This window comes from Leopardus geoffroyi, chromosome B2 (genome assembly GCF_018350155.1).
Source record: "Leopardus geoffroyi isolate Oge1 chromosome B2, O.geoffroyi_Oge1_pat1.0, whole genome shotgun sequence".
NCBI classification, from domain to species: Eukaryota; Metazoa; Chordata; class Mammalia; order Carnivora; family Felidae; genus Leopardus; species Leopardus geoffroyi.
The window spans coordinates 36,158,032-36,179,413 of NC_059332.1; the positions used below are offsets into that span (position 1 = coordinate 36,158,032).

Here is a 21,382-nt window from a genome sequence, read left to right on the forward strand (position 1 = left end):
CTGGGGACTCACCTTCGCAGCCCTGCCTTCCCCCTCCCTTCTGAGTTGTAAGCTGAACACTTCCCCTTGAACATCTTTTCTTCCTTGATTCCCGAGTGCCACCCCCACCACCCTCCAGCTGCAGTCAGACCATGACATTTACTCAGCAGACAGAAGCAGCCTGGCTGTTCTTTATTGCCTCTCCCTTGGGCTGAGAGGGGAATCAGCACAAAGTCCTTCTGGAGACCCAGGCCCCACAGCAGGACCAGGAGTGAAGAGGGGCTGGGCTGGCAGCCCTGATCCAGTGTCGGGGTCAGGGAGAAATACGCCTGTACCTTGGTTGTCTTGAGGCTTGAAGGGCCTGCTTGGTTGTGACCAGGGGGCCAAGGAGGAACCCCGTGCTGACTCTGGAGAAGTCTCAGGCTCACATGGTCCAGTAGGTGTAGATGAGGGTCAGGAGAATAAAGATGGCCACAGAGAGCAGCATGTTCTTCCGGTTCTCCTGCCGAAGCAACTTTAACTCCTTCTCTGGGAGGAAACAGGAGTGGACAGGTAGTTTGGGCCCATATGCTACTCTCCTCTGTCTGCTTCTCTCACAAATGGGCACATATATTGCTCTGAGGGGCAGACGTGTTCCTTCCCAGCTTCTCCACTTATCTATAAAGATGACTGTCCTTGATCTGCCCAGATTCTCACAACCTTTTGGCTACAGATCCTGGCCCAAAGGAATCCCACCACGCAATGCTGCTCAGCCGTTTCTCTTCAAACGCAGTGAAAGTTGAGGACGGAGTGTGTGAGGGGGTTATCAAAAAGGCCACACCTGAAAGCCAAGCTAGGTGTTGGCATGGCATCGCCAGGTGAGTCCTTTGGGCTGGGGGTGGGGGCTACTGGTGCTCATCCTTTCAGGTGTTCTCATCTGGTCAACTAGAGACTCGGGGTAGCTGGGGCTTTTGGGGCCTGACGCTGGAGCGGGTACAGGGTGGGGCCACACCATCAGGGCTTCCAGTCCTGCCCCCTGCTGGACACCCAGCTAAGCAGGAACCAGGGACACTAAGAGAAAGCAGTTTGTACCCACAAGGTGGTTGGGCTCGCCTCTAGAGGAAGCCAGTCCTATGGCCACACTGAATCCATTCATCCCCTCGTGTGACATGCAGGTGGGTGGTACTGAGGTACCGTACCTCTCAGGGAAATGGGGTTGATGCTGCGGCTGCAAAAATTGCTAGGCTTAAGGGGCACCTGGGTAGTTCAGTTAAGTGTCTGACTTCGGCTCAGGTCATGATTTCACAGTTTGTGAGTTCAAGCTCTGCATCTTGCACTGTTAGCGCAGAGCCGGCTTCAGATCCTCTGTCTTCCTTTCTCTGCCCTTCCCCAGCTCACTCTGTCTCTCAACAAAAATAAACATTAAAAAAAAAAATTGCTGGGCTTGAGGCAAAATGGATATCCCACTCCTACTTGTATAAAAGAGTGGGTATGTACCTGTAAATCAGCGCTGGGCAGGCCAGACTGAGATTGGGGCCCATGCAGGGGTGTGTATGTGCTTACAGTGTTGATTCAAACTGGTCCCTCTGGGAGGTTCCCTGTCACCTGGACTGTTCTGGGGCTGATTCTTGGCCAGGTCTGGTCTCTCGGGGAGGACAGAACAGAGAAGTCTGATGAGCCTCTGTAGACCATGTTCCTCTGAGGTTGGCTGGGGCAGGGTGGGGGTAGGGGTGGTACCAGCCACCCTCCCGCTCTGCACCCTACCTGGTTCTACCTGGCTCTGCCCCCAGCGCCCAGAAGGTGGCAGCATTGCTCCACCCACAGTAGCCCTTCCTGCTGCCCAAGTGGGAGGTTCATCCTGGGATGGAATGGAGGGGAAGGGGGGGGGGGGGCCGGAGAACAGATGTCCCAAGTCTGGGTGGATATGAGAGTCTCTTCTGGACCTGACTACAGCCATTCCCCTTCATCCCACAGAGGAAGAAGAGGCCCGTAGGCCTCTCCATCTCCCCTGGAACAAAGAAACAAACCTGCTCTCTTTCCAGGCTGCTGGGCCTACAGTGGGTTTCTACAGCCTCGGTGGAGGGGCAGGGGGGGATGGCTCCCTCCCAAAGAACCCTCTCGATCCCCATCACCCGGTGGGCTCCCTGGGCCTGGAGGATGGGGCTGGTAAAGGAAGGGAACTTTCTTACCATAGTTAGAGGCTTTGTTCATCAGGCTGTTTTTCTCCTTCTCCAGAGACTTCCTGTAAGGGGAGAAGGAGTATTATGGCTCAAGCCTTTTTCCTTCCCATCTGAGGGGCAGCTGGCACACCGGGGCAGGATGGACAAGGAGCCCAAATCTCCAGCGGCAAGGAGTAGGGCAAATGGAAGCTCAGGGCCAGGTCCCCAGGATGAGAATGAGGGGCCAAGGGCAGATGCCTTACCTGGCCTCTGGGCTCAGCTCCGTCCCACAGAGCCTGGAGTTTACAGCTTCCAGGTCTTTCCGACACTGTGACAGCTTCTCCTCCAGCCCATCGATCTGAAACACACAGCACATGGGCAGATAGAGATGGGTGACAGAGCCTTTCAACTTTCAAAACAGTTGGGGTCCTCGGATGGGGAGGAAGGGGCCTCTAGGAGTCTTCCTGGACAGCACCCTGTCCCCCCAGCATCTTTGTTTTGCCGTCCTCTACCTCCACACAGTGCAGCCTGAGCCCCACTGCAGACAGCTATGGGTGTGGTGCGGTTCCCACAGTTGCCCTGCTTCTCTGGACCAGGCATGGGTGGGGGGCCGTCAGGAGCAATCTCCCTGTCTTCCCAGGACGCATGCCGGCCAGGCTGACAGCAGGAGTGACCTGAGACCGTCCTGGTCTAGGAGGGAACAAGGCACTGCTATGGGAGGCCCTGCCTTTCCCCAGCACTCCACACACACGAGGGATGGGGATTAGACATATAGGGGCCAAGAAGCAGAGGTATTTCTTGCGTTGACACACTTAAGGTAGTTTTAAGTTGTAAGAATATATATATTTTCCCATGAGAATCAATAAAAATCACGGACTGTAAAAAAACACAGCTCAAAAACTTGTTTCTGACTTGGTTCTTGTGCAAAAACATTGCCTATCATCAAGGTAGCTGTAGCTTGTGGGGCAAAGTAGCTAAGCTCCTCAAAGGCTGGCTGACAAAGGTATCAGCCCCCCCCCCTTTTTTTTTAAATTTATTATAGTTTCAGAGTTGTGTTCTTGGGGAAATAATGTGTTGTAGGAAAATGTTTTCTAAAATACTGGACTGGATCATTCAAGCCTGATTCCTGGTATCATGTATGTGGCTTTGAAAGTTCATCTCTGTCCATCTGTCTCCAGGTGTCTAATCTGCCACCTCTCTGGGCCCAGGTCTGTTCCTGTACCTCTGCGCTGCTGGAGGCAGCCTAGATTTTGGTGGGTGGGAAGATTCAGAGGGCCCGGTGTCCCTCAGTGGCAGGTGACTGAATAGTGCCTGGGGTCCCATGATGCTCAATTTTCCATCACATCCCTGGAGAGGGATAGCAAATATGACCTCTATATGGGAGGCTGGGATCCCCAAAGGGAAGGACTTTTTCGAGGAGACTGGAGCACCCCTCTCCTTAACTGGTCTCAGCCAGTTCTCTATCCAGTTCCTCCCGGAGAGGCCCCTGCAGAGACAGTGATCAATGATTACAAGTGCGGATCCCAGAGTCCCAGGCAGGTGTTCTGAGGCCTGTGTTAGGAGAGATGCACTTGAAGCCTTCTGCCCCTCTCCCTGGCCAGCACCCATCCCAGCCACTTCTGGGTCAGCCACTTTGCCTTGTCCCAACGCCTAGCTCTAGACATACCATCTATTCCCTTCCCTACAGCCTCAGCCACCTGCCAACTGCAGCTCCAGAGGCAAGGCCCTGTGGGAGGGAGCAACAGAAGAGCCCTGAGTTGATTGCCTGGTTAATTGTGTCATTTCTCTGCTAATGGGCACCAAAGGAAGGACTGTGCTGGGGAACAGCCCCAGCCACGAGCTGGGGCCTGTGCCTTGGGAGGCCGAAGGCTGTCCTGGAACCTGCACTACAGGGAAATAAGCACTGGGCAGTCAGGCTCGGAACAGCAAGAGCGTGCCGTGATGGTCAGTGAAGCTGAACGAGAACAGCAGGTGGTGTAGGCCACCATGCAGCCCCCTCTTCCAGCAGCACCCTCAACACACACAGCCCAGCTGGGCCCTGAGACTTGCTGTTTCCGTCCCATGGTGTGCAAACCACAATCAGGGCACCAAATTCCATGCTAGGTCCCAAAGCTTAGTTCTTGAAGTGCTACCTCCTCCACAGGCCTTCTCTGCTGCCCTTGACTGGAGAGGTATCACTTCCTTCCCTTGGCTCTCCTAAGGCTGACTGCACACGATGTCATCCCAGCTACGGGTGTCTAAACCTCACCTTCCTATACTCTGGGAACCCCTAGGGCAGATGTTGTAAACTTGTAGCCCAGGGATCAAGTCTAGCCCAGACTGGCCCATTCCACTTGCAAATGTGACTGCCCGGCTCCTAAGGATGCCTGACTTTGTAGCTCCTATCCTAGAATGGCGGCCGTCTGTCTCCCCTTTGTGATCACCACAAAGCCTGTCCTGCTGCAGTCATTGTGTTTGTAGCCACGGAGGAAGGACTGCAGTTGAACGTGGATGGGGCCGAGGGGCTACAGACAGATCTAGGCCTCATGTAGAAACTAGAGCCTGAAACCCTCCCTTAGAGCTCACTCTTGCGTCAGATGTCTTCCTGCCACTCCTTGGGCCAAGTCCTGGTTCAAATGTCCTCAAGCAGGCTCGGTATTTCCACGCCTAAACATCTCTGGAAGGCTACCGGGTGCCCAAACAAGTGGTAATTGGCCCAGAACAAGACCGGGAACTCACGCTAAGCAAAATCTTTAAATTGAGGTTGGCAAACCACAAGTGGCCAAGCCAATCTGCTGTCGTGCTCTGGGCAGGGCATGTGGAGCTGGCAGTAGGAGGCCTTTATCTGAACAAGCCCAATTTATCTGCAGTTCCACTGAATATCCCCACTTTCATTTACCACTTTTTAATGAGGCTTAAACGGACGAACACAAATCAAGGTTTTAGGGACTCAAGTTCTAACCTCCCTCTATGAATATTTATGTCCTGCTGACAGCTCTCTCTGATTCCCTTCGAAATAGCAAGTTCCCCCTTTTTTTTATAACCCAGCTGCTTGATGTGGGCCGAGTGAGGGGAGGCTGAGACTGTCAGGAAGCTCTTCAGTAGGCCACAAACCTGTCCTCAGAAGGTGACTCTGCTGGCAACCACCCTGCAGCATTTGCTGAAGCAGGAGGCAGCTTTCAAGCAGCTTAATAATGGGTGCAAAGATCCAGGGTGACCTGGCTGCAGAGAAGGCAGGGAGGGAAGGTCAGGATGCAGCTTTTAGTTATGACTGGGGTCAGGAGTGGTGGCTACAGAGTGGGACTGACTCAAGATGGGCCCAGAAGTCGGGGAGAGGACCTAGAAAGTGGGCCTTAAAGGAAGCCTCTCATTGGGTTTTCAGTCAACTCACAATGACATTCTCAAGGTGGATTATTCACCTTGCAGATTCCCCAGTGCAAATCTATAATCCTTGGTTAGCTTTCTCTCTGCTGCCAGGCTAAAGGCAATAGAGGACAATACAGCCAGGACAAGAGAGAGGACAACAGGGTTAGGACCAGAGTAAAGAGATGAATGTCAAGCAGATTCTAGAAACATAGGATCAGAGCTGGACGAGCAGTTGGGAGCCCAAGTGCCCAGAAACCTGAAATTGTGGTTCCTGAAAAGTGTGGTAGTAAGGAGTGTGGGCTGTGATCAGGTGCCTCAGCTGACTGCTCACTTGCCCTCTAAAGGACTTCCTTAATTCTGCACCTATTGTTCATGTGCAAAACAAAGTTAATGTTTCATATTTCAAAAAAAGCTGTTGCCAGAATAAGAGGCAATACAGGTAAGGTGCTTAGAATAGTGCCTAAAAGTTAAAGAAGTGTGTGCTATCACTATTAGCAGAGAATGGCTTTCACTGGATCTTCGGAGAACAAAAAGGAAAGTGAGTTAATGTGAGGTGAGAGTAAGAGGAGGAGACAGAAGTGGGTGGGGTGTGTGATGGAGAGGAATCTCCACTCCTCACTGGCTGGCAGCAGTGGGAAGGGGAGGCCCTCTAGCTGGGATATGGCCATCCTCTGGGTCTGTGGCGGGGTTCGGTGGGGGAGGGGGGGCCTGCAGCACAGACCATCAAAACAGCACTGCCTCTAAAGGCTGGCCCGCCACGCTGGCTTAGGACACAGCATGCTGGGAACCTCATGTTCCTGTCTGAGGATGAAGCTGGAAGCGTGGGGCTCTGGAGCCAGCACCAACCTGCTGAGGCTGGGCCCAAGGATGAGGCCAGAGCAGTGCCTAAGGACAGAACAGATTCAGGTGTGGTGTGGGCACAGATGGGCCTCTGAGGAGACATGAAATGGCAGGTGGACCCTGGCAGTTGGAGACCGTGTTTGGCCACACCATGGGCCTGGCATCCAGTTAAGCCGAGAGCAGGAAAGTGAAGCCCCGGGACTAAGAAAGGGACTGTCAAAGAGACTGGACTGACTCAAAAAGGAAGAGGAGGTTACACTCTGGAGGCCATAGTGTCTCCTAGGACTCCTGCCCAATGGACGATACAGGGTCAACTGGCAAGAAGAGCACGGCTGGCCCGAGGCAAGCTCAGGTACTGAGGCTTTTCTGGAGCTAAAGGGGACAACACTGCTGGCTGTGACTGTCACAGGCAAAGTGGTAACAGCCAGGGGGGACTCCGACAAGGCACTCATTTAGACACAGTGTGGGAGCACAGAGTGGATACTGACGATGTAAAATTACATTAAAAAATACCAAGGGGCGCCTGGGTGGCTGAGGTGGTTAAGTGTCTGACTCCTGATTTCAGCTCGGATCATGTATGATGTCACAATTCGTGAGACTGAACCCCGTGTGGGGCTCCGTGCTGGGCGAGGCGCCTGCCTGGAATTTTCTCTCTCTGCCCTTCCCCTTGCATGTGTGTTCCCTCTCAAAATAAACATTTAAAAAATGCATTACGTTTATATTCAGAAGACCAAGTGTCCATTTTCATACAGGGAAAAAGAATATTGTAAGTCTTTGAGATGACGGTCAGCCAGTGAAGCACAGATATAAAGGGACACCAGAAGTCAGAAAGGCGGCAGTGCGAGCTATCATTAGCTGTGACCTCTGGCACTTCACGCAGAGTCGAGGACCTGGAAGGTGTGAAAACCTGGGTGCAGCAGTTCAGTGGACAGAGAAGTAGGTGGGGAGTGTGCTGGGTGCCCTGGTAGAAAGTCTGTTCTTATCCCCGAGACGAGACCATGGGGACTATGGGTCTGAGCCCAGGCAGGAAGATGCAGAGGAGGAGGGAAAAAGAAGTATGTAAGGTAGGGAGGCAGAAGGATACAGGAAGGAGTTGAAGGTCCCAGAGGCGGTCCTGGAACCAGGGTCCAGGAAGGGTGTACTTGAACAAGAAAGCCCACAAGTGATTCCATCGCCATCAGGATGAGAACCGCTGTCTTTCTGATGCCCCAAACATGGATTGGGGCATCAGAGCCCAGAGCCTGGGGGGCGGCTTCGAGAGCGGGCAGAGGAGCAGGCTCAGTGAGAAGTTTAGGACCAAGGATTCTCCACAGAGTGGGGGATGTTTCCTGCACAACAAGGTGAAGATCTGAAGTCAGCCCAGCAGTCAAGGTAAGCAGAGGCCAAGTGGGGCCACTGATCCTGTTGGCAGGTGCCAAGGGAAGAAAGGGCTTCTTCATTTCCAGTCCTTGGGGGCAGAGTTCCTGCAGCCTCTTCCTCAAGTGCCCTTCAGATGCGGCTGAGTGCCGTGTGCTCTGTGTGCTGCCCCGGCAGTTCAGGAGCCCTGAGCCAGCGAAGAAAAGCCCCTCTGCCACCTGACTTGGGGAATAACACCTTATTCTCAGAGCTTTCGGGAAGTCTCCCTGGGGTCCTATAACGCCATAAAACCACTGTGTTAAGAGAAACTGTAAAATTCGTCTGAAATCCCGTGAGGCACTTTTTTCAGGAGTGTGGAGCCTCCTGGAATCGAAACCCTGAATGAAGCCTCTTTGGGGACGGTGAACCCAGGTGCCAGCTCACGCATGGGTAACTGCCCAGCACGCTGGCTGGATCAGGCCCCACAGGGGTGGGGGAGCAGCCCCAGGTCTGGCTGCTGCTGGGCCCTGTGCACAGCTCATATTCTGCTGACAAGCTTGAGCCACAGGCTGCCGCTCCCCTGCTGCAGGTGTTCCTACTGAAGGTGGCTGAATGGTGCTCCCATGAGCATCTTGATGGCCTGGGAGGTGACTCCCTGCCTACCCCAAACCACCGTCTAGGGCCAGGCTTTCTTCTGGGAAAGGGCAGAAAGCACCCTCAGGGCTTAGCTCTGGGTTACAATGCAGATCACTCTACTTTCTGGTTTGGGAAGTTATTTCTGGTTTTCCCAGTCTTGCTCTCAAGAGCTTCTGGCCAGTGACTGACAGAAATCGCTAGAATAGGTTAACCTCCGAAGTCAGACAGTGGTCACGGGGCATATCCCACACCTGCCTGGCCAGGTACTTGCTAATAGAGAGCATGGTGTCAGGGTATTGGATGGCACAGCATGAGTCAAAGCAGCTTCTGGAAGCCAAGAGTCCATGCAAAACTAAATCACACTACCAGTAGCAGCCAACACTTCTATAGCATGAGCTATATTCCAGGTTGTTCTGAGCACTTCACTCACAGAATGCTTACGATAACCCTATGAGGTGGTCCCCCTGCTCGGTGGTCCCCCTGTCTGCTGGGAACATGCTCCAAGGCCCCCAGTGGATGCCTGAAACCACAGATACTACTGAACCCTATATATATACATATATGGTGTTTTTTCCTATCCGCACATACCTATGATAAAGTTTAATTTATAAACTAGGCACAGTAAGAGATTAACAATAATAGTAAAACTATAACAAAATTATGTGAATGGAGTCTCTTTCTCAAAATATCTTACTGTATGTACTGTATTCACCTTTCCTGTGATATGAGATGACAAAATGCCTACGTGATGAGAATGATATGAAGTGAATGACGCAGGCTTTGTAAGGGAGCATTGACCTGCCTGCCACCTTTTGACAATATGTCAGGAGGAGGATCATCTGCTTCCAGACCGAGTTGGCCGCAGGTAACTGACATCACGGGTAAGGGGGATCTCCTGTATTCACCTTTTGCAGATGAGGAAACTAAGGTCATGGAAATGAAGCCATTTGTCCAGGGCTACCCATAGGGGAACTGGGCAGTCGGAGTCTGTGCTGTTAGCTGCCCCCCCCCCGCCCAACCCCCAACGAAGAAAGCAGAGAGCTACCAGCCTGAAGCCACTCAGCTCCTGGGCGTAACCTCCGCTCCTTGTACCCCAGGCTAGGCAGTCTGAGATGGCTTCGTATATGCTACCGATGTCGGCATCAGCTCTGCAAGGAAGGGACTGTCCCTGTTGTAGAGGGGAGAAAACTCCCGGTGGGGAGATTTTAAGCAAGGTCATGTAATTGGGAAGTGGCAGAATTGGGGATCTGAATCTGAGTTTTTCTGCTTCAGAGCTTATGCTCCTTCCAATACTGCAAGCTCTTTCTTCAAAATCCCTCATGAAAACATTCATGACAAAGAAGGGTTCTGGGGAACAAAGTCATCCCACATCCCAGTCGAAGCCAATCTAAGCTTGTTGATCTGGCTTCAACAGATTCTCTACTCTGAATAATCTTGTACGAGGGCTTTGCTTGTTCTCTGTCCACGGAACAGATACTCTCGGTGAGGGAAGAACCTGACTGCAATCTGCTTGGAGACAGTAAGACAGAAGCAGAGCGCCTGTCCTCATGTTAAAGGCAATTACCCCCGCCCCCACCTTCCAGCTTCTTGAACATCCCTGGCACCCTCCCCCAGATTGCCTAAACTGCCACAGCACCCTCCAAAATTCACACAAAAAGACCCAGTTTCGAGAAGGAAAAGGTGGGCTAGTTAGCCCTGACAAGTCCTTCTTTCCCCAGTGGGGGGCAAGGCCTTTCTTTTCACTTGCCAATTTACAGCCCTGAAGAGGGTGTCAGTGGCTTCACCTCCAGCCCCAGTGGCCTGGGAACTGGATTTCTGGAATCATTTTCACACATCAGGGAGGCCCTGGGACATTTATTATAATGGGTAAAGAGGCCAGAACACCTGCACAGATGGTCTCTGGCAAGAGCACTGGGGCTTTCCATCTGAGGCCGTCAGACCACACAGCCAAGTCACATGGGGATCACAGGCCTCGATCTTCTGGGTGACCAGCCTCAAACCCCAAAGGGCCGGTTACCCTGACACCGCTTAAGGGGTGTTTTTCTGTGGAGGTGGCTCAGAAAACAAAAACCTCACCCACGGCTCCCCAAATCATCAGAAGTTTCTCTCCCAGGCTGAGCAGATGAAGACCGTAAACCCTCCCAGTTTTTAATCAACAAACAACTTCCAGGAAAAGCAGACAGCCAAAGGGCTTGTCATTTCTCTGGAGAATCGCCCCCCACCCTGGGTCAGGATCACAAGGGGCCCTGCGGAAGCACACGGCAGCTCTGAGATCCTGGGAGACCTTCTGGCGTGCTGAGCAGCTCTGCGAGGGGAGCCACGTCAGTCCCGGCCTGAGGCCTTCAGCTGTCCCCAGGCCAGAACGCTGTTTGGGGTTTGTTTTCGCTTCTTTCCCCCAATATATGTTTTTTGATAAATTAGCAAAAGCTTCTTCATCGCTGAAAGGCTCAAAGCACTGTTCAAGAACTGGCATCCACCCCATGCCTTATGAATTCATTAATTAAGATGCTGGCAAACAGCCACTCCACACATGCTGACATCCAGCCGTGTTAGGTAATGAGGTTTTAGTCTCCTGACCCCCGTCAAGTGGAACGAAGCCAGACACGGGCTGCCGAGAGAAATCACCTGCCCAACGGCAACCTGTCGCTTGCGCCTGGCAGCAGGTGAGGCTCATTTAATGGTCAGTGGCCCTTGAACAGTCTCTGCACGCCATGAGCCTCTCTCCCGGCCCCTGGATGGGAGGTGTCCAGCTGCCTGCCCCCCCGTGGCCTCCTAACCTCTGACCAGTGAACCACTCAACGGGGCCCAGACATCAGGGGCGCGGGTTCAAGAGCTTCCTCCAGCCACTCAAGCCAATTCAGTAAATATATATTGATGATCCACTAAGCTGCTTCCTCCCCTTGTCTCAGAAAACAGGTAGGTTCCCCTCAGCCATGTACACAGCCTATCCCAGTACTGTGTCTTCACCTTTGTGCCGCAGGAGGTAATGAAGGGAGCGTGACCGCAGGCAGGTTGACCTGCGCGCAGGACTAGGGCAATTGGAGGCTCCTCACCCCTCCCCTGACCTTGGAATGTACGTTCTGCCCACTGTTCCCACAGTGGGAGCTGTTCTAAGGACACAGCCTTGAGAGACCAATGTGTTGTGGAGACCATCTGGACAGCATACGTGACTGAACCCAGTTAAGGCCTCTATACAAACTTAAGATTTGGCAGGCGGGTGTGGAGGTCTACTCACCACCCAGGACAAGCCTCATATGTGAATTCCCTTGCTTATTAATTTTTTAAATGTTTTTATTTATTTTTGAGAGACAGAAAGAGAGAGAGAGAGCGTGAGCAGGGGTGGGGCAGAGAGGGAGACACAGAATCCGAAGCAGGCTCCAGGCTCTGAGCTGTCAGCACAGGGCTCAAACTCACAGACTGCGAGATCACCCAAATCGGGTGCTCAACCCACTAAGCCACCCAGGTGCCCCTGTTCCCTTGCTTATTAAACCTGCCACCTACCAGTCTGGAGTGGCCTGCCCCTTTCTTGGGTCTCTCTCTGCCCTCCAGGTCAGGGGGCTGTTTGCAAACCAACAGCTTGGTGCTTCTGCCCCTCTATGCCCGCTGGGAGTTTACAGCAGTGGCTTACATCGAACAAGTAATTACAATGTCAAGGTTCTTTCCTCCTGGTGCTCATCCTGTGTAGGCCATTTTCTCCCCTCAATTTACCAACTCTCCTTACTCCTCAGTGATCCTGACCTCTTTTTCTGGTAAGGATTCCAGTGAATTCTAATGACTCCCATTAACTTTCCTTCCCTATAGCAGATATTATTAGTTGGCCAACCCAACACTGATTCCCAAACCCCTCTTCCTCTGCCCACCTCCAGGTTAGAGGTTAGAAAAGCTCAACAGGTGCTTTCCCAGACTCACTGCAGCTAGGGGTGGTCATGATCCAGTTCTGGCCAATGAGATGTTCCAGAAGTCAGCTGGAAGACTCCTGGGACAGCTTATGCGTTGCTGATAAAAGGGACAGTGTTGTAGTTCCTTTATCCTTCTTCCTGACTTAAAAGTTGGATATGATGACTGGAGCTGTGGCAGCTACCTTGTGACTATGAGGAAATAGCTAAGAGAATGCAGAAATACCAGCCTTGACTTAGCTGAGCTTTTGAACCAATAAATGCCAGGGGACATTTACCTCCAAATTTGTTAGAGAGAAAAAAGTACATTCCTATTTACTTAGGCCATATAGGTCAGTTTCCTGTACCTTGTAGCAAAAAGTTTCCAAACTGACAGATTTTTGTACTGGGGACCAGATCTAAGCCAGTTATCTCCCTTAAGATGTCAGCTAGGACACCACACATCTGTTAAGACCCACTGGCTGTTGAAACATCTAAAGACACCAACCTGAATGGACGGTGTAGCTACAAAAGAAAAGTACAGTGACCAACAGCTCATTACTGTCAGACATTAAAAAAAAAAACAGAAACAGGTTTTGTATCAGCCAAAATCCTATCAGTTTAGACTGAAACGCCACCTTTCCCTCCTTCCACACATTAAAATCAATCTCATCTGAATGCTCTCTCATTATGCAGAATTAACTCTCAGAAGCTAAAACTCATAGCCAGTCTTTTCCAACTCTGAGATCTTGGAAAGTAGCAAACGGGTTGGACAAAAAGACCTTAAGAGGAGACACAAGCAGAGACGGCTACGAGGTGTCTTGGTTGTCCTGGGAGGTGACTGCCTGGTACAGCCCAGTACAGCTGGCCCAAGCCAGTCTTCGGGTGAGAACCACCAAGCAGGCAGTGGTAATTGGTTCATTACAACAAGTGGAGACTGTTTGCAGGTGCTGAGATCACTCACTTGTGGGGGTTTTATTGCACTCGTCAGATTAACAAACATTTTGATTAAATCACCACTTCACTGGCTCTGAGCACATGACTTTTAATAAGAGGACAATATCCCCTGCTACTGAATATCAGTGCACATTCAAAACTCAGATCTGCTGGGGGCAACAGAGGAACAGGTGGGGAGACAGCCAGATGCCAAGCTTTTCCTAAGGTGCACAGTTATAGATCTCGAATCTTAGAATATCCAAGCAAAAAGTAACCTTAGAGAACAAGATCACATATGTAAATAAATCAGTATCGACAAGATTTAAAAAAAAAAAAAAACCAAAAACAAGGCGAACGTGACCAGTAAAGACACCAGGAGAGCATATGCCCACCAAATTTGAAACATTTTAGAAACCTGTGTCAGCCAAACAAAAACATCTGTGATCCGTATTGGGATCACCGTCAATGAATTTCTAATCTCCGGTTAAGTTTAAGGCCTTCATGCCACAGAAAAGGAAACTAAAGTCCAAATGTGGGGCCTTAGCCATGATGGAAGGTTGCAAAAGAACTACAAAGGCTACTCGTAAGAGCGCTGTTTGTTGATTACCCACCCTGAGCCAGGCGTGAGCTAGGCATTTCACACATTATGATCTCATGTGAGCCTCGAAACCACACTTGAGGCAAACTGCAATCTGCAATAGAGACTGCAGGCTGTTCACTAAACACACTAGGCCCTTCTTCCACAGTGATGGGGCTGTAGCTGGGCATGCGGCCTCCTGGCCAATGAATGCATTTCCCAGCGCCCCCCTACAGTTAGGTGAGCTCTGGAGTCTTAGCTCGCATCTTTGCCAACCGAAAGTGGGCGCTCTGGGCCCACGACTCTTAAGACAGTGATGTTTATGCTTCCTCTGCTCTCTTTCCCTGCCAGTGGACACATCAATGGGATGTGACTTAGTTTCATTCATGAGGTGAAATTAAGGCACTGAAGAAGGGCAGAGTCACAAGATGAGAGGAATATGGCAGAACCACTACTGCCCTGGTACTCTAGACCAGGGATTGGTAAACTGTTGGCCTGGGGGCCAAATACAGTCCCTGCCTCTTTTCATAAATAAAGTTTTATTGGAACACAGCCACACCCATTAATTCACATACTGTCTATGGCTGCTTTTGTGCTAAGACAGCCTGTCTAAGCATGGTTGATGCTCCTTATTCATGGTAGTTATGGTCTATTACAGTTACTGCCAACAATGAATTAGCAAATACTGAACCAGGTTAGATTCCTGTGAGCCTCTGGTCACAACAGTTTTATCAACTGATCAATACAAAACCTTGTTTTTTGTGTTTCTGTTTAGAGACCGTATTTAATATATATTATTGATTCATTAACATCGAACTCAGAGCCAACAGCACTATAACTCATCTCTGAACAAAGCTTATCTAACATATATTTTCTCTGGAAGGCAAATACAGCCTTCTTGTGCTTTAGGAAAACTAGATAGCACTTCGGTACTACACGTGAGGGCCATTTTAAAATTTTTTTTTTTTTTCAACATTTATATTTGGGACAGAGAGAGACAGAGCATGAACGGGGGAGAGGCAGAGAGAGAGGGAGACACAGAATCGGAAACAGGCTCCAGGCTCTGAGCCATCAGCCCAGAGCCCGACGCGGGGCTCGAACTCCCGGACCGCGAGATCGTGACCTGGCTGAAGTCGGACGCTTAACCGACTGCGCCACCCAGGCGCCCCATGAGGGCCATTTTAAACAACAAAATCACCAACAAAAAGCACAGAGACACAAAGAACATGGCACTACACAGACCACAAAAAAGACACATGTTTACAGCATAAGATGAAATACGAAGGCAGAGCACTGCTTTGTGCGACCTTAGCTGGGCCTCAGGTGACTCCAATTTTTCACTGGTTTGTGTAGGAACTACTGCAAAAGCATCACAAGTACTGATCTGGGGGTCACGAATACATTTTTGCAAGAAGGCAAATTCACAAAGACAGAATCTGTGAATAATTAGGATCAACTATAGTTGCAGCAGAGACATATGGCCCACAAAGCCTAGAAATGTACTATCTGGCCATTTATAGACAACATCTGCCAATCCCTGCTCTGTCCTGTTAGAAAAAAATAAACTTTGTGAAGCCACTGAATTTTTGAATTTCTGTTACAGCAGCCTACTATGTCCTAATGCAGGTTATAAAGTCTATGCTCTTCCCACCACACAGTGCTACCTCATTTTTCCAATCATATTCTCTTCTAGAGGGAGGTTCACATTTCCATCAACCTTTTTTTCGTGCCACGTAGGCTAGTATTTCTCAAGAGGTGGTATAAAAAACCTTCTGCATCGGCATGGGTGTGTGTAGCTGGTTAAAAATGGAGCTTCCTGGGGGTGCCTGGCTGGTTCAGCTGGTAAAGCATTTGGCTTTCAATCTCTGGTTCATGAGTTCAAACCCCCATTGGGCATGGAGCCTACTTAAAAAAAAAAAAAAAAAGCAGATTCTTTGTTGAAAATACACACCCAAGTCCTACTGAATTACTCAGGGTAGAAGACAATTCAACTCTCCATTTTTAACAGGCTCGACAAATTATTCTTAATACATTCTAAAGTCTGAGAACTACTTACTGGTAGTAAATTCAGGAAGACTATTACCCTGTATCTATCTCTCTTGCACTGGGACAGTAATCTAGGGAACTGTAACCCAGGAGAAACAAGATGCATTAGAGGGCAAATCACCTGTGCTGATTCTCAGCTCCTCCACTGCTTCGACCTGGCCTCAATCTGCAACCTCAGTTTCCCCACCTGTAAAAATCTCACAGGCCCATAGCGAGGACTGAGAACGCAAATGAAGTACCATGTAGTAGTTAGTTGCTCAATATGCCTCAATCTTCTTTCCCTTCCATATGCAATTATTTTTAAGCTCTTTGGGAACTTCATCATTCCACAATTCTCTACAAAATCCCACAGATCGCCAAAGTAATATTCAAGCTACAAGCTTCAGCACCCCAGAGGGAAAACTTCCTATCTCAGGAGATATTTAAGCCATTTAGTAATATAGTAAACGGTATGGGCCCCCTCACTTCTGCGGGGGTTCCCTCATCCACAGGCATGCTTTTGGGGTCCCCCTCACCTCCCAGTGCCCGCCCCTTTTACGTCCTCTTCAGTTACACGTTTTCACTACGGCTTCCTTATTTCCGTGTCCCGCCCTCTTTGGGGCTTTCCTTTCACCCCCACGTCTCTTTCCCCCTGGAGGTCCCCTCACTTCTGGTGCCCCCTCGGACTTTCCAACTTGCCTTTCCCTCAGCCCGCCCCTCATCTCCGGGAACCCCCTCGGACTCTCTATGGCCCCTCACGTCCCTCGCCCGAACCCGCGTCACCCTCACTTTCTCCCCTCACCCCTCCTCCAACCTGGAGCCGGGCCGACCCACTTCCCCGCCGCGGGGAGAAGGCAACGAACGACCCGGCCCACCCCCCATTTCTCCCCTCACCTCTAGAGCGACGCCCAGATTCTCCCGCTTCTTTTTGGTCATGTTACTCGCAGGGATCCCCCAGTCATTATTGGACGCACCCACTGGCGGCAACACGCATGAGCAAAAATCGTGCTTCTTCCTCATTGGCCGTGGCGGCGGCGGGGGGCGTGGGGCTGCTGGAGGTCACCATCTTATTGAGGGGCGTGGCCAGCTTGGGGCGGCCATGTTTATGAGGGGCAACCTCTAATTTGAGGGTCTCAAGCTAGGGGCGTGGAGAGGATGGCTAGATTGGCCCGTGAGGAGCAATGGCCCACCCTCTAGGGATGGAGTTGCTCCTTTTCTTTCTAGTTCAAAACCATTTCGCATCTTTTTTCACCGCATTCTATTCTATTTCATTTTATTCTGTTTTTTTTTTTTTTTTTTTTTTTTTTTTTTTTTTTTTTGAGAGAGAGAGAGAGAATGAGAGAGAATCCCAAGCAGCCTCCACACTCAGGCAGAACCCAACGCGGGGCTTGATCCCACGACCCTGGGATCATGACCTGAGCTGAAAAAGAGTTGGATGCTCAACTCACTGAGCACCCAGACACCCGTATTTCATTTTTAAAAAGAGCTGGTGGGAGGTGACTGGGTGGCTTGGTTGGTTAAGCTTCCGACTCTTGATCTCAGCTCAGGTCTTGATCTCAGAGTCGTGAGTTCAAGCCCCACATTGGGCTCCATGCTGGGCATGAAGTCTACTTAAAAATAAATAAGTAAATAAACAAACAAAATAAAAAATAAAGTTGGTGGTAGGAGACCTGTTAAGTTTCTTTCATGGCCCATTAATGGATATCGAACTGCAATTTCAAAAATAGTCATAAACATTTTCCCATGTCTTTCAAATCATCATTTGTGATAGCTGTATATATTGCCCGGTAAGTATATACCGTTCTTGTATCGGACATTCTTCTATTAGACATTACTTCCAAATAATGCCAAAGGAAACATCTTTGTGTACATCGCTTTTTATGATAAATTCACACAAGTGGAATTTTGGGTCGAAGAGGATGATACCAGCATCAAAGCTCCTTACTTTCTGACTAGTTATCTCTCCTCTGGAACCTGTGTTTGTGTGTGTGAATGATAACCCCAGCTCAATGTCTGGGGGGAAAAGGAAAAATGTTTTCAGATCTGTGTTCTCTTCTTGATAGAGTCATTGAGTGATGGAGCTGGAAGGGACCTGAGATATCATCTCGCCGGGCTGCCTGACTGAGGCCCACAGAGGGAAAGTATAGTAAATCCTGTCTGAACAGGAGGCAGGCTGTTGAGCAGTTGTTTAGAGCAGTTCTCAACACCCAGCACAGGAAAAACTTACTCAAGAACATTGTCCATCAACTGTCAATCAACAGCATTTATTGTCAGAACACTCTTCACAGTATTGGTTCCAATCCCAGAAAAACCAGACTCTGTCTTCCCAATTATCACAGGCACAGGCACAGGGGAGGTGAGAAGAGGGGGAAAAACACTGTGTTCTTTTAAAAGTGGTTCCTTCTGCATTTGTTTGCACCAAGAAAAAGCCACAGAGATCTAAGTGGGCTTCGGTCCCTTGTCTCTGTCCCCAGTTCCCCTGTGAAATGCTGGGCAAGCTATCATCCTTCTCCTGGAAGAGCCTCAGATTTTCCACACCAAACCTTGTCCCATGGTTCTGATGATGGGACAAATACTTGAAATGGGGCTGGAATCAGAGTGTGTGTGGGTTGGGCTGTAAGGGAAGTGAGGGAGACTGCCCCGAACTCCAATCCCAGCTCTGCCACTTAGCAGTGGTGTGATTTGGGACGAGACACTTAAGTTCCCTGAGCCATGTTTTCTACGTCTGCAAAATGAGCTCGTGGAGCCGGGCTTGTAGGGTTGTTGTGAGAATTCGGAAGTGGTTGGTGCTGTGCTTTGTGAATGACCAGGAGAGATGCCTCTGGGGCCAGCTTTCCAGTATAGGTTTCACTTAGTAACTTCTGCCACTGGTATTTTTTGGCATTGTTTTGGTATTGGTTGCAATCAGCTTTGACACTGTTGTAAAGTATCTGTTGTAAGGAGTTTGGGGCAAATACTTGGGTTGTTTCCTGCTGTCAAGGATGAGTGGTTCACTGCAAAAGGCAGCCCCCAACATGCACAAGGGTCTCTCTGTGATGCTCTCTCCACCTCTCTACTTGTCTTTCCTGCTGAGACCATCAGTCATGGGTTTCACGTGTCCAGACATATAGTCAGTGTGATCCCCGTGGTGCTGGGGAGGCTGAAAAGCCCCAGGTAAGCCCCCGACGTCCTTTCGTCCCCCTGGTACATATAAAGACCAGCTTTGATTCCCATGGGAGCTGTCTGCCAAGCCTATTGCAGCTTGGCCTGGCTTTGTGCTGGAAATTCTGCCCACACACAGATGGATTACTGTGGGCCAGTTGTCTGTCCATCTTTGCTCTCCAGTGGGCTGTGGTTCTGAACTATTTATGAGTTTTAGAGCAAAGTGTTTAAGGGAAATAGAGCACTGCATTGGCAGACAGGAGAACTGGTTCATTCCTGGCAAGGCCAGGTTGTCACTGCAAGGCCTGGGGCAGGTAAAGCCTCCTCTTTGGTTTTCAATTTCCTCATCTGTGAAATGGGCATGGGGGGGGGGGACTAGATAGCTTAGACACCTTAAGATTCTGTTTTAATGACCTTGTGATATGTAAAGTGCCTAGACATAAGGTGCCCTCCTTGACCGTAAAGGAGACATATAAAATAAGAACCAATCATTAACCTCAAGATATCTTCGGTCTAGTTAGAGAGACAGACTGACCACATGAAATAGTGAATTCCAGACATCATATAATTAAATGCCAGCTGTCTGGCATTAATGCATTAGAGCTCAGAAAAAAAAAGAGAATGCTGTGGGCTTTGTCTAGGCTGTGGGTCCCAGGATGGACAAGGTTAAGTTAGGTGAAGACGGAAGAGAGGACAGTGCAGGTGGGACCCCAAGGGCCTTCCCATGCCTACGGGGTCACCCTTTCAACTTTGCACAAAAGCGCTGTGTAGGCTAGCCACAGCCCTGGCTTATTTGTCACAGAGACCCTTGGGTCGATTCTTCTATCCCTTGTTCCATCCTGGGCTTGCCTGACCCGTGGGGCCCGGACCTGGACCCCAACCCTCCTCTCCGTGCCCCCACTGCCTCGAGGGCACCTTCTCAGAGCAGGAGTGGGGGAGAGTGGAATCCTTCACTGTCAGAAGCATTTCAGGCAGGAAATGAAGAATTTCGTAGGTGGTTAAAAATACAGTGGAGGCTGATTTATGTTTGAATTTTGTTCCAGGACAGCAGATTACAGCCCAAGTTCTGAGGCAAAGGCAGCGGTGTCTTTATGGCCTGCTTGGATCAGTTTTATGTCTTGGTGATTTTTATTCGTTTCGGCTAAGCCAAGGTGCTCGAACTTTTCTGTCCTGTACTTCGCTGGGGAACCGATGTAGCACTCCTTGCCCCCCATCTCATTTTACCATAAACAGACAGCAAAAGAGACGAAAGGGATGTTTTTGCTCGCTATTTAATTGGCATCTGCTTTTTAGCTAAATTGAATCAAATCATAAATGATGAATCTCCATGAGACCCTGAAGTAGATGTCACGTGACATCGCAAAAACAAAAGGACAGGGATCTAAATATTATTGAATATGCATATCCTTAATGTCTTGATATCCACAATATCCTCTTGATCAGATGCTAGTGCCAAGATAAGCTGTGTGACCTTTCCCGGCACGTTGTTAGGTTTTTGCCTTGATGGCTACTGTCTCTTTTGTAACTGATCACGCTTCCCACATTTTGGTTCATGAGGAAGCTCAGATGTGAACTTGTTCAGGGATTTTGAGCATAGGTTTCCATGTACTAGTGTTTTCCCTGGCTTTATTTTATTTTTCTACCCTTGTTTTCCCTTTGCTCTCTCACTCTATTTTTATCTCACTCTATTGTGTGCATCTTGGTAAACTACCTCAAATCCTGTTTTGGAACACAAAGAACATAAATAAATCAATAAATACATCCTGTGTTTGTAAATATGGCACTTCGTTCTTTCTAAAGCAATTTTCGCATCCATTAGCTCTGTGGATCCACACACGCTCTCCCGTAAGGAAAGTTAGGTAGACACTCAATCAGCCCCATTTTGCAGGCAAGGAAGCTGAGGTGCATCCATGAATGCAGTAGCAGAAAAGGACAGACTCACCCTCTATATATCTAGACCACTGAACACCTTTAAAGAAAAAGACAGGAATATGAAACTAACAGCTCATTAAGTAACTTTCTATTAGAAGATGTAGATTGAGAAGGAGAAGGACTCCAACCAAGGTTGGAGTCACCAGTTGGAGAGGACACAAACTGGGGTGACCGCTGGCTTCAGAAATCTCCCTCCTCAGAGTCCATCTCTGTGTGGCCATCTCTATTGGCCCCTCCTTTCTGATAATAGACCCACTCCCACTGCTCATATGGGTGGCATGTGACTCAAGCTGGGCAGCCAATCATAGAACTACATGCCCCTGACCATAGTGATTGGTTCAGACCAATCACATGACCTGAGCTGGGCCAATGGAGTTCTTCACTGAGATTTTTTATCTCTAGCTGGGAAATGAAATTCCACCTCAGCTCTGCTGGTAGAGCTGTTGGGGTGTGATCCTGGAATGGCTGGGAGCTATACTCTCTTGAGGAGAAGCAGCTCATGTGAAATATGAGAGAAGGCCGGCAGCATGCACAAAACAGCAGCTATGACAGACAGAGAGTGCCCAGCAGCTGTTTGGAGCTCATGTTCCTCACCCTTACCCCTCCCAGGATGGAGGCCAAGA

At 49.7% G+C, this 21,382-nt stretch overlaps 1 protein-coding gene across 1 annotated transcript; it reads right to left on the bottom strand.

The window, feature by feature from the left end:
- Window positions 1-142: 142 nt before the first annotated feature.
- Window positions 143-16,674, bottom strand: CCDC167 (coiled-coil domain containing 167). Its single transcript, XM_045498050.1, has 4 exons — window positions 16,581-16,674; window positions 2,381-2,475; window positions 2,148-2,200; window positions 143-507 (listed from the first exon to the last, which is right to left on the bottom strand). Exons 1-4 carry the CDS (start codon window positions 16,620-16,622, stop codon window positions 404-406), a joined length of 294 nt encoding a protein of 97 aa, XP_045354006.1. The 5' UTR covers window positions 16,623-16,674; the 3' UTR covers window positions 143-403.
- Between the last annotated feature and the right edge of the window lie 4,708 nt (window positions 16,675-21,382).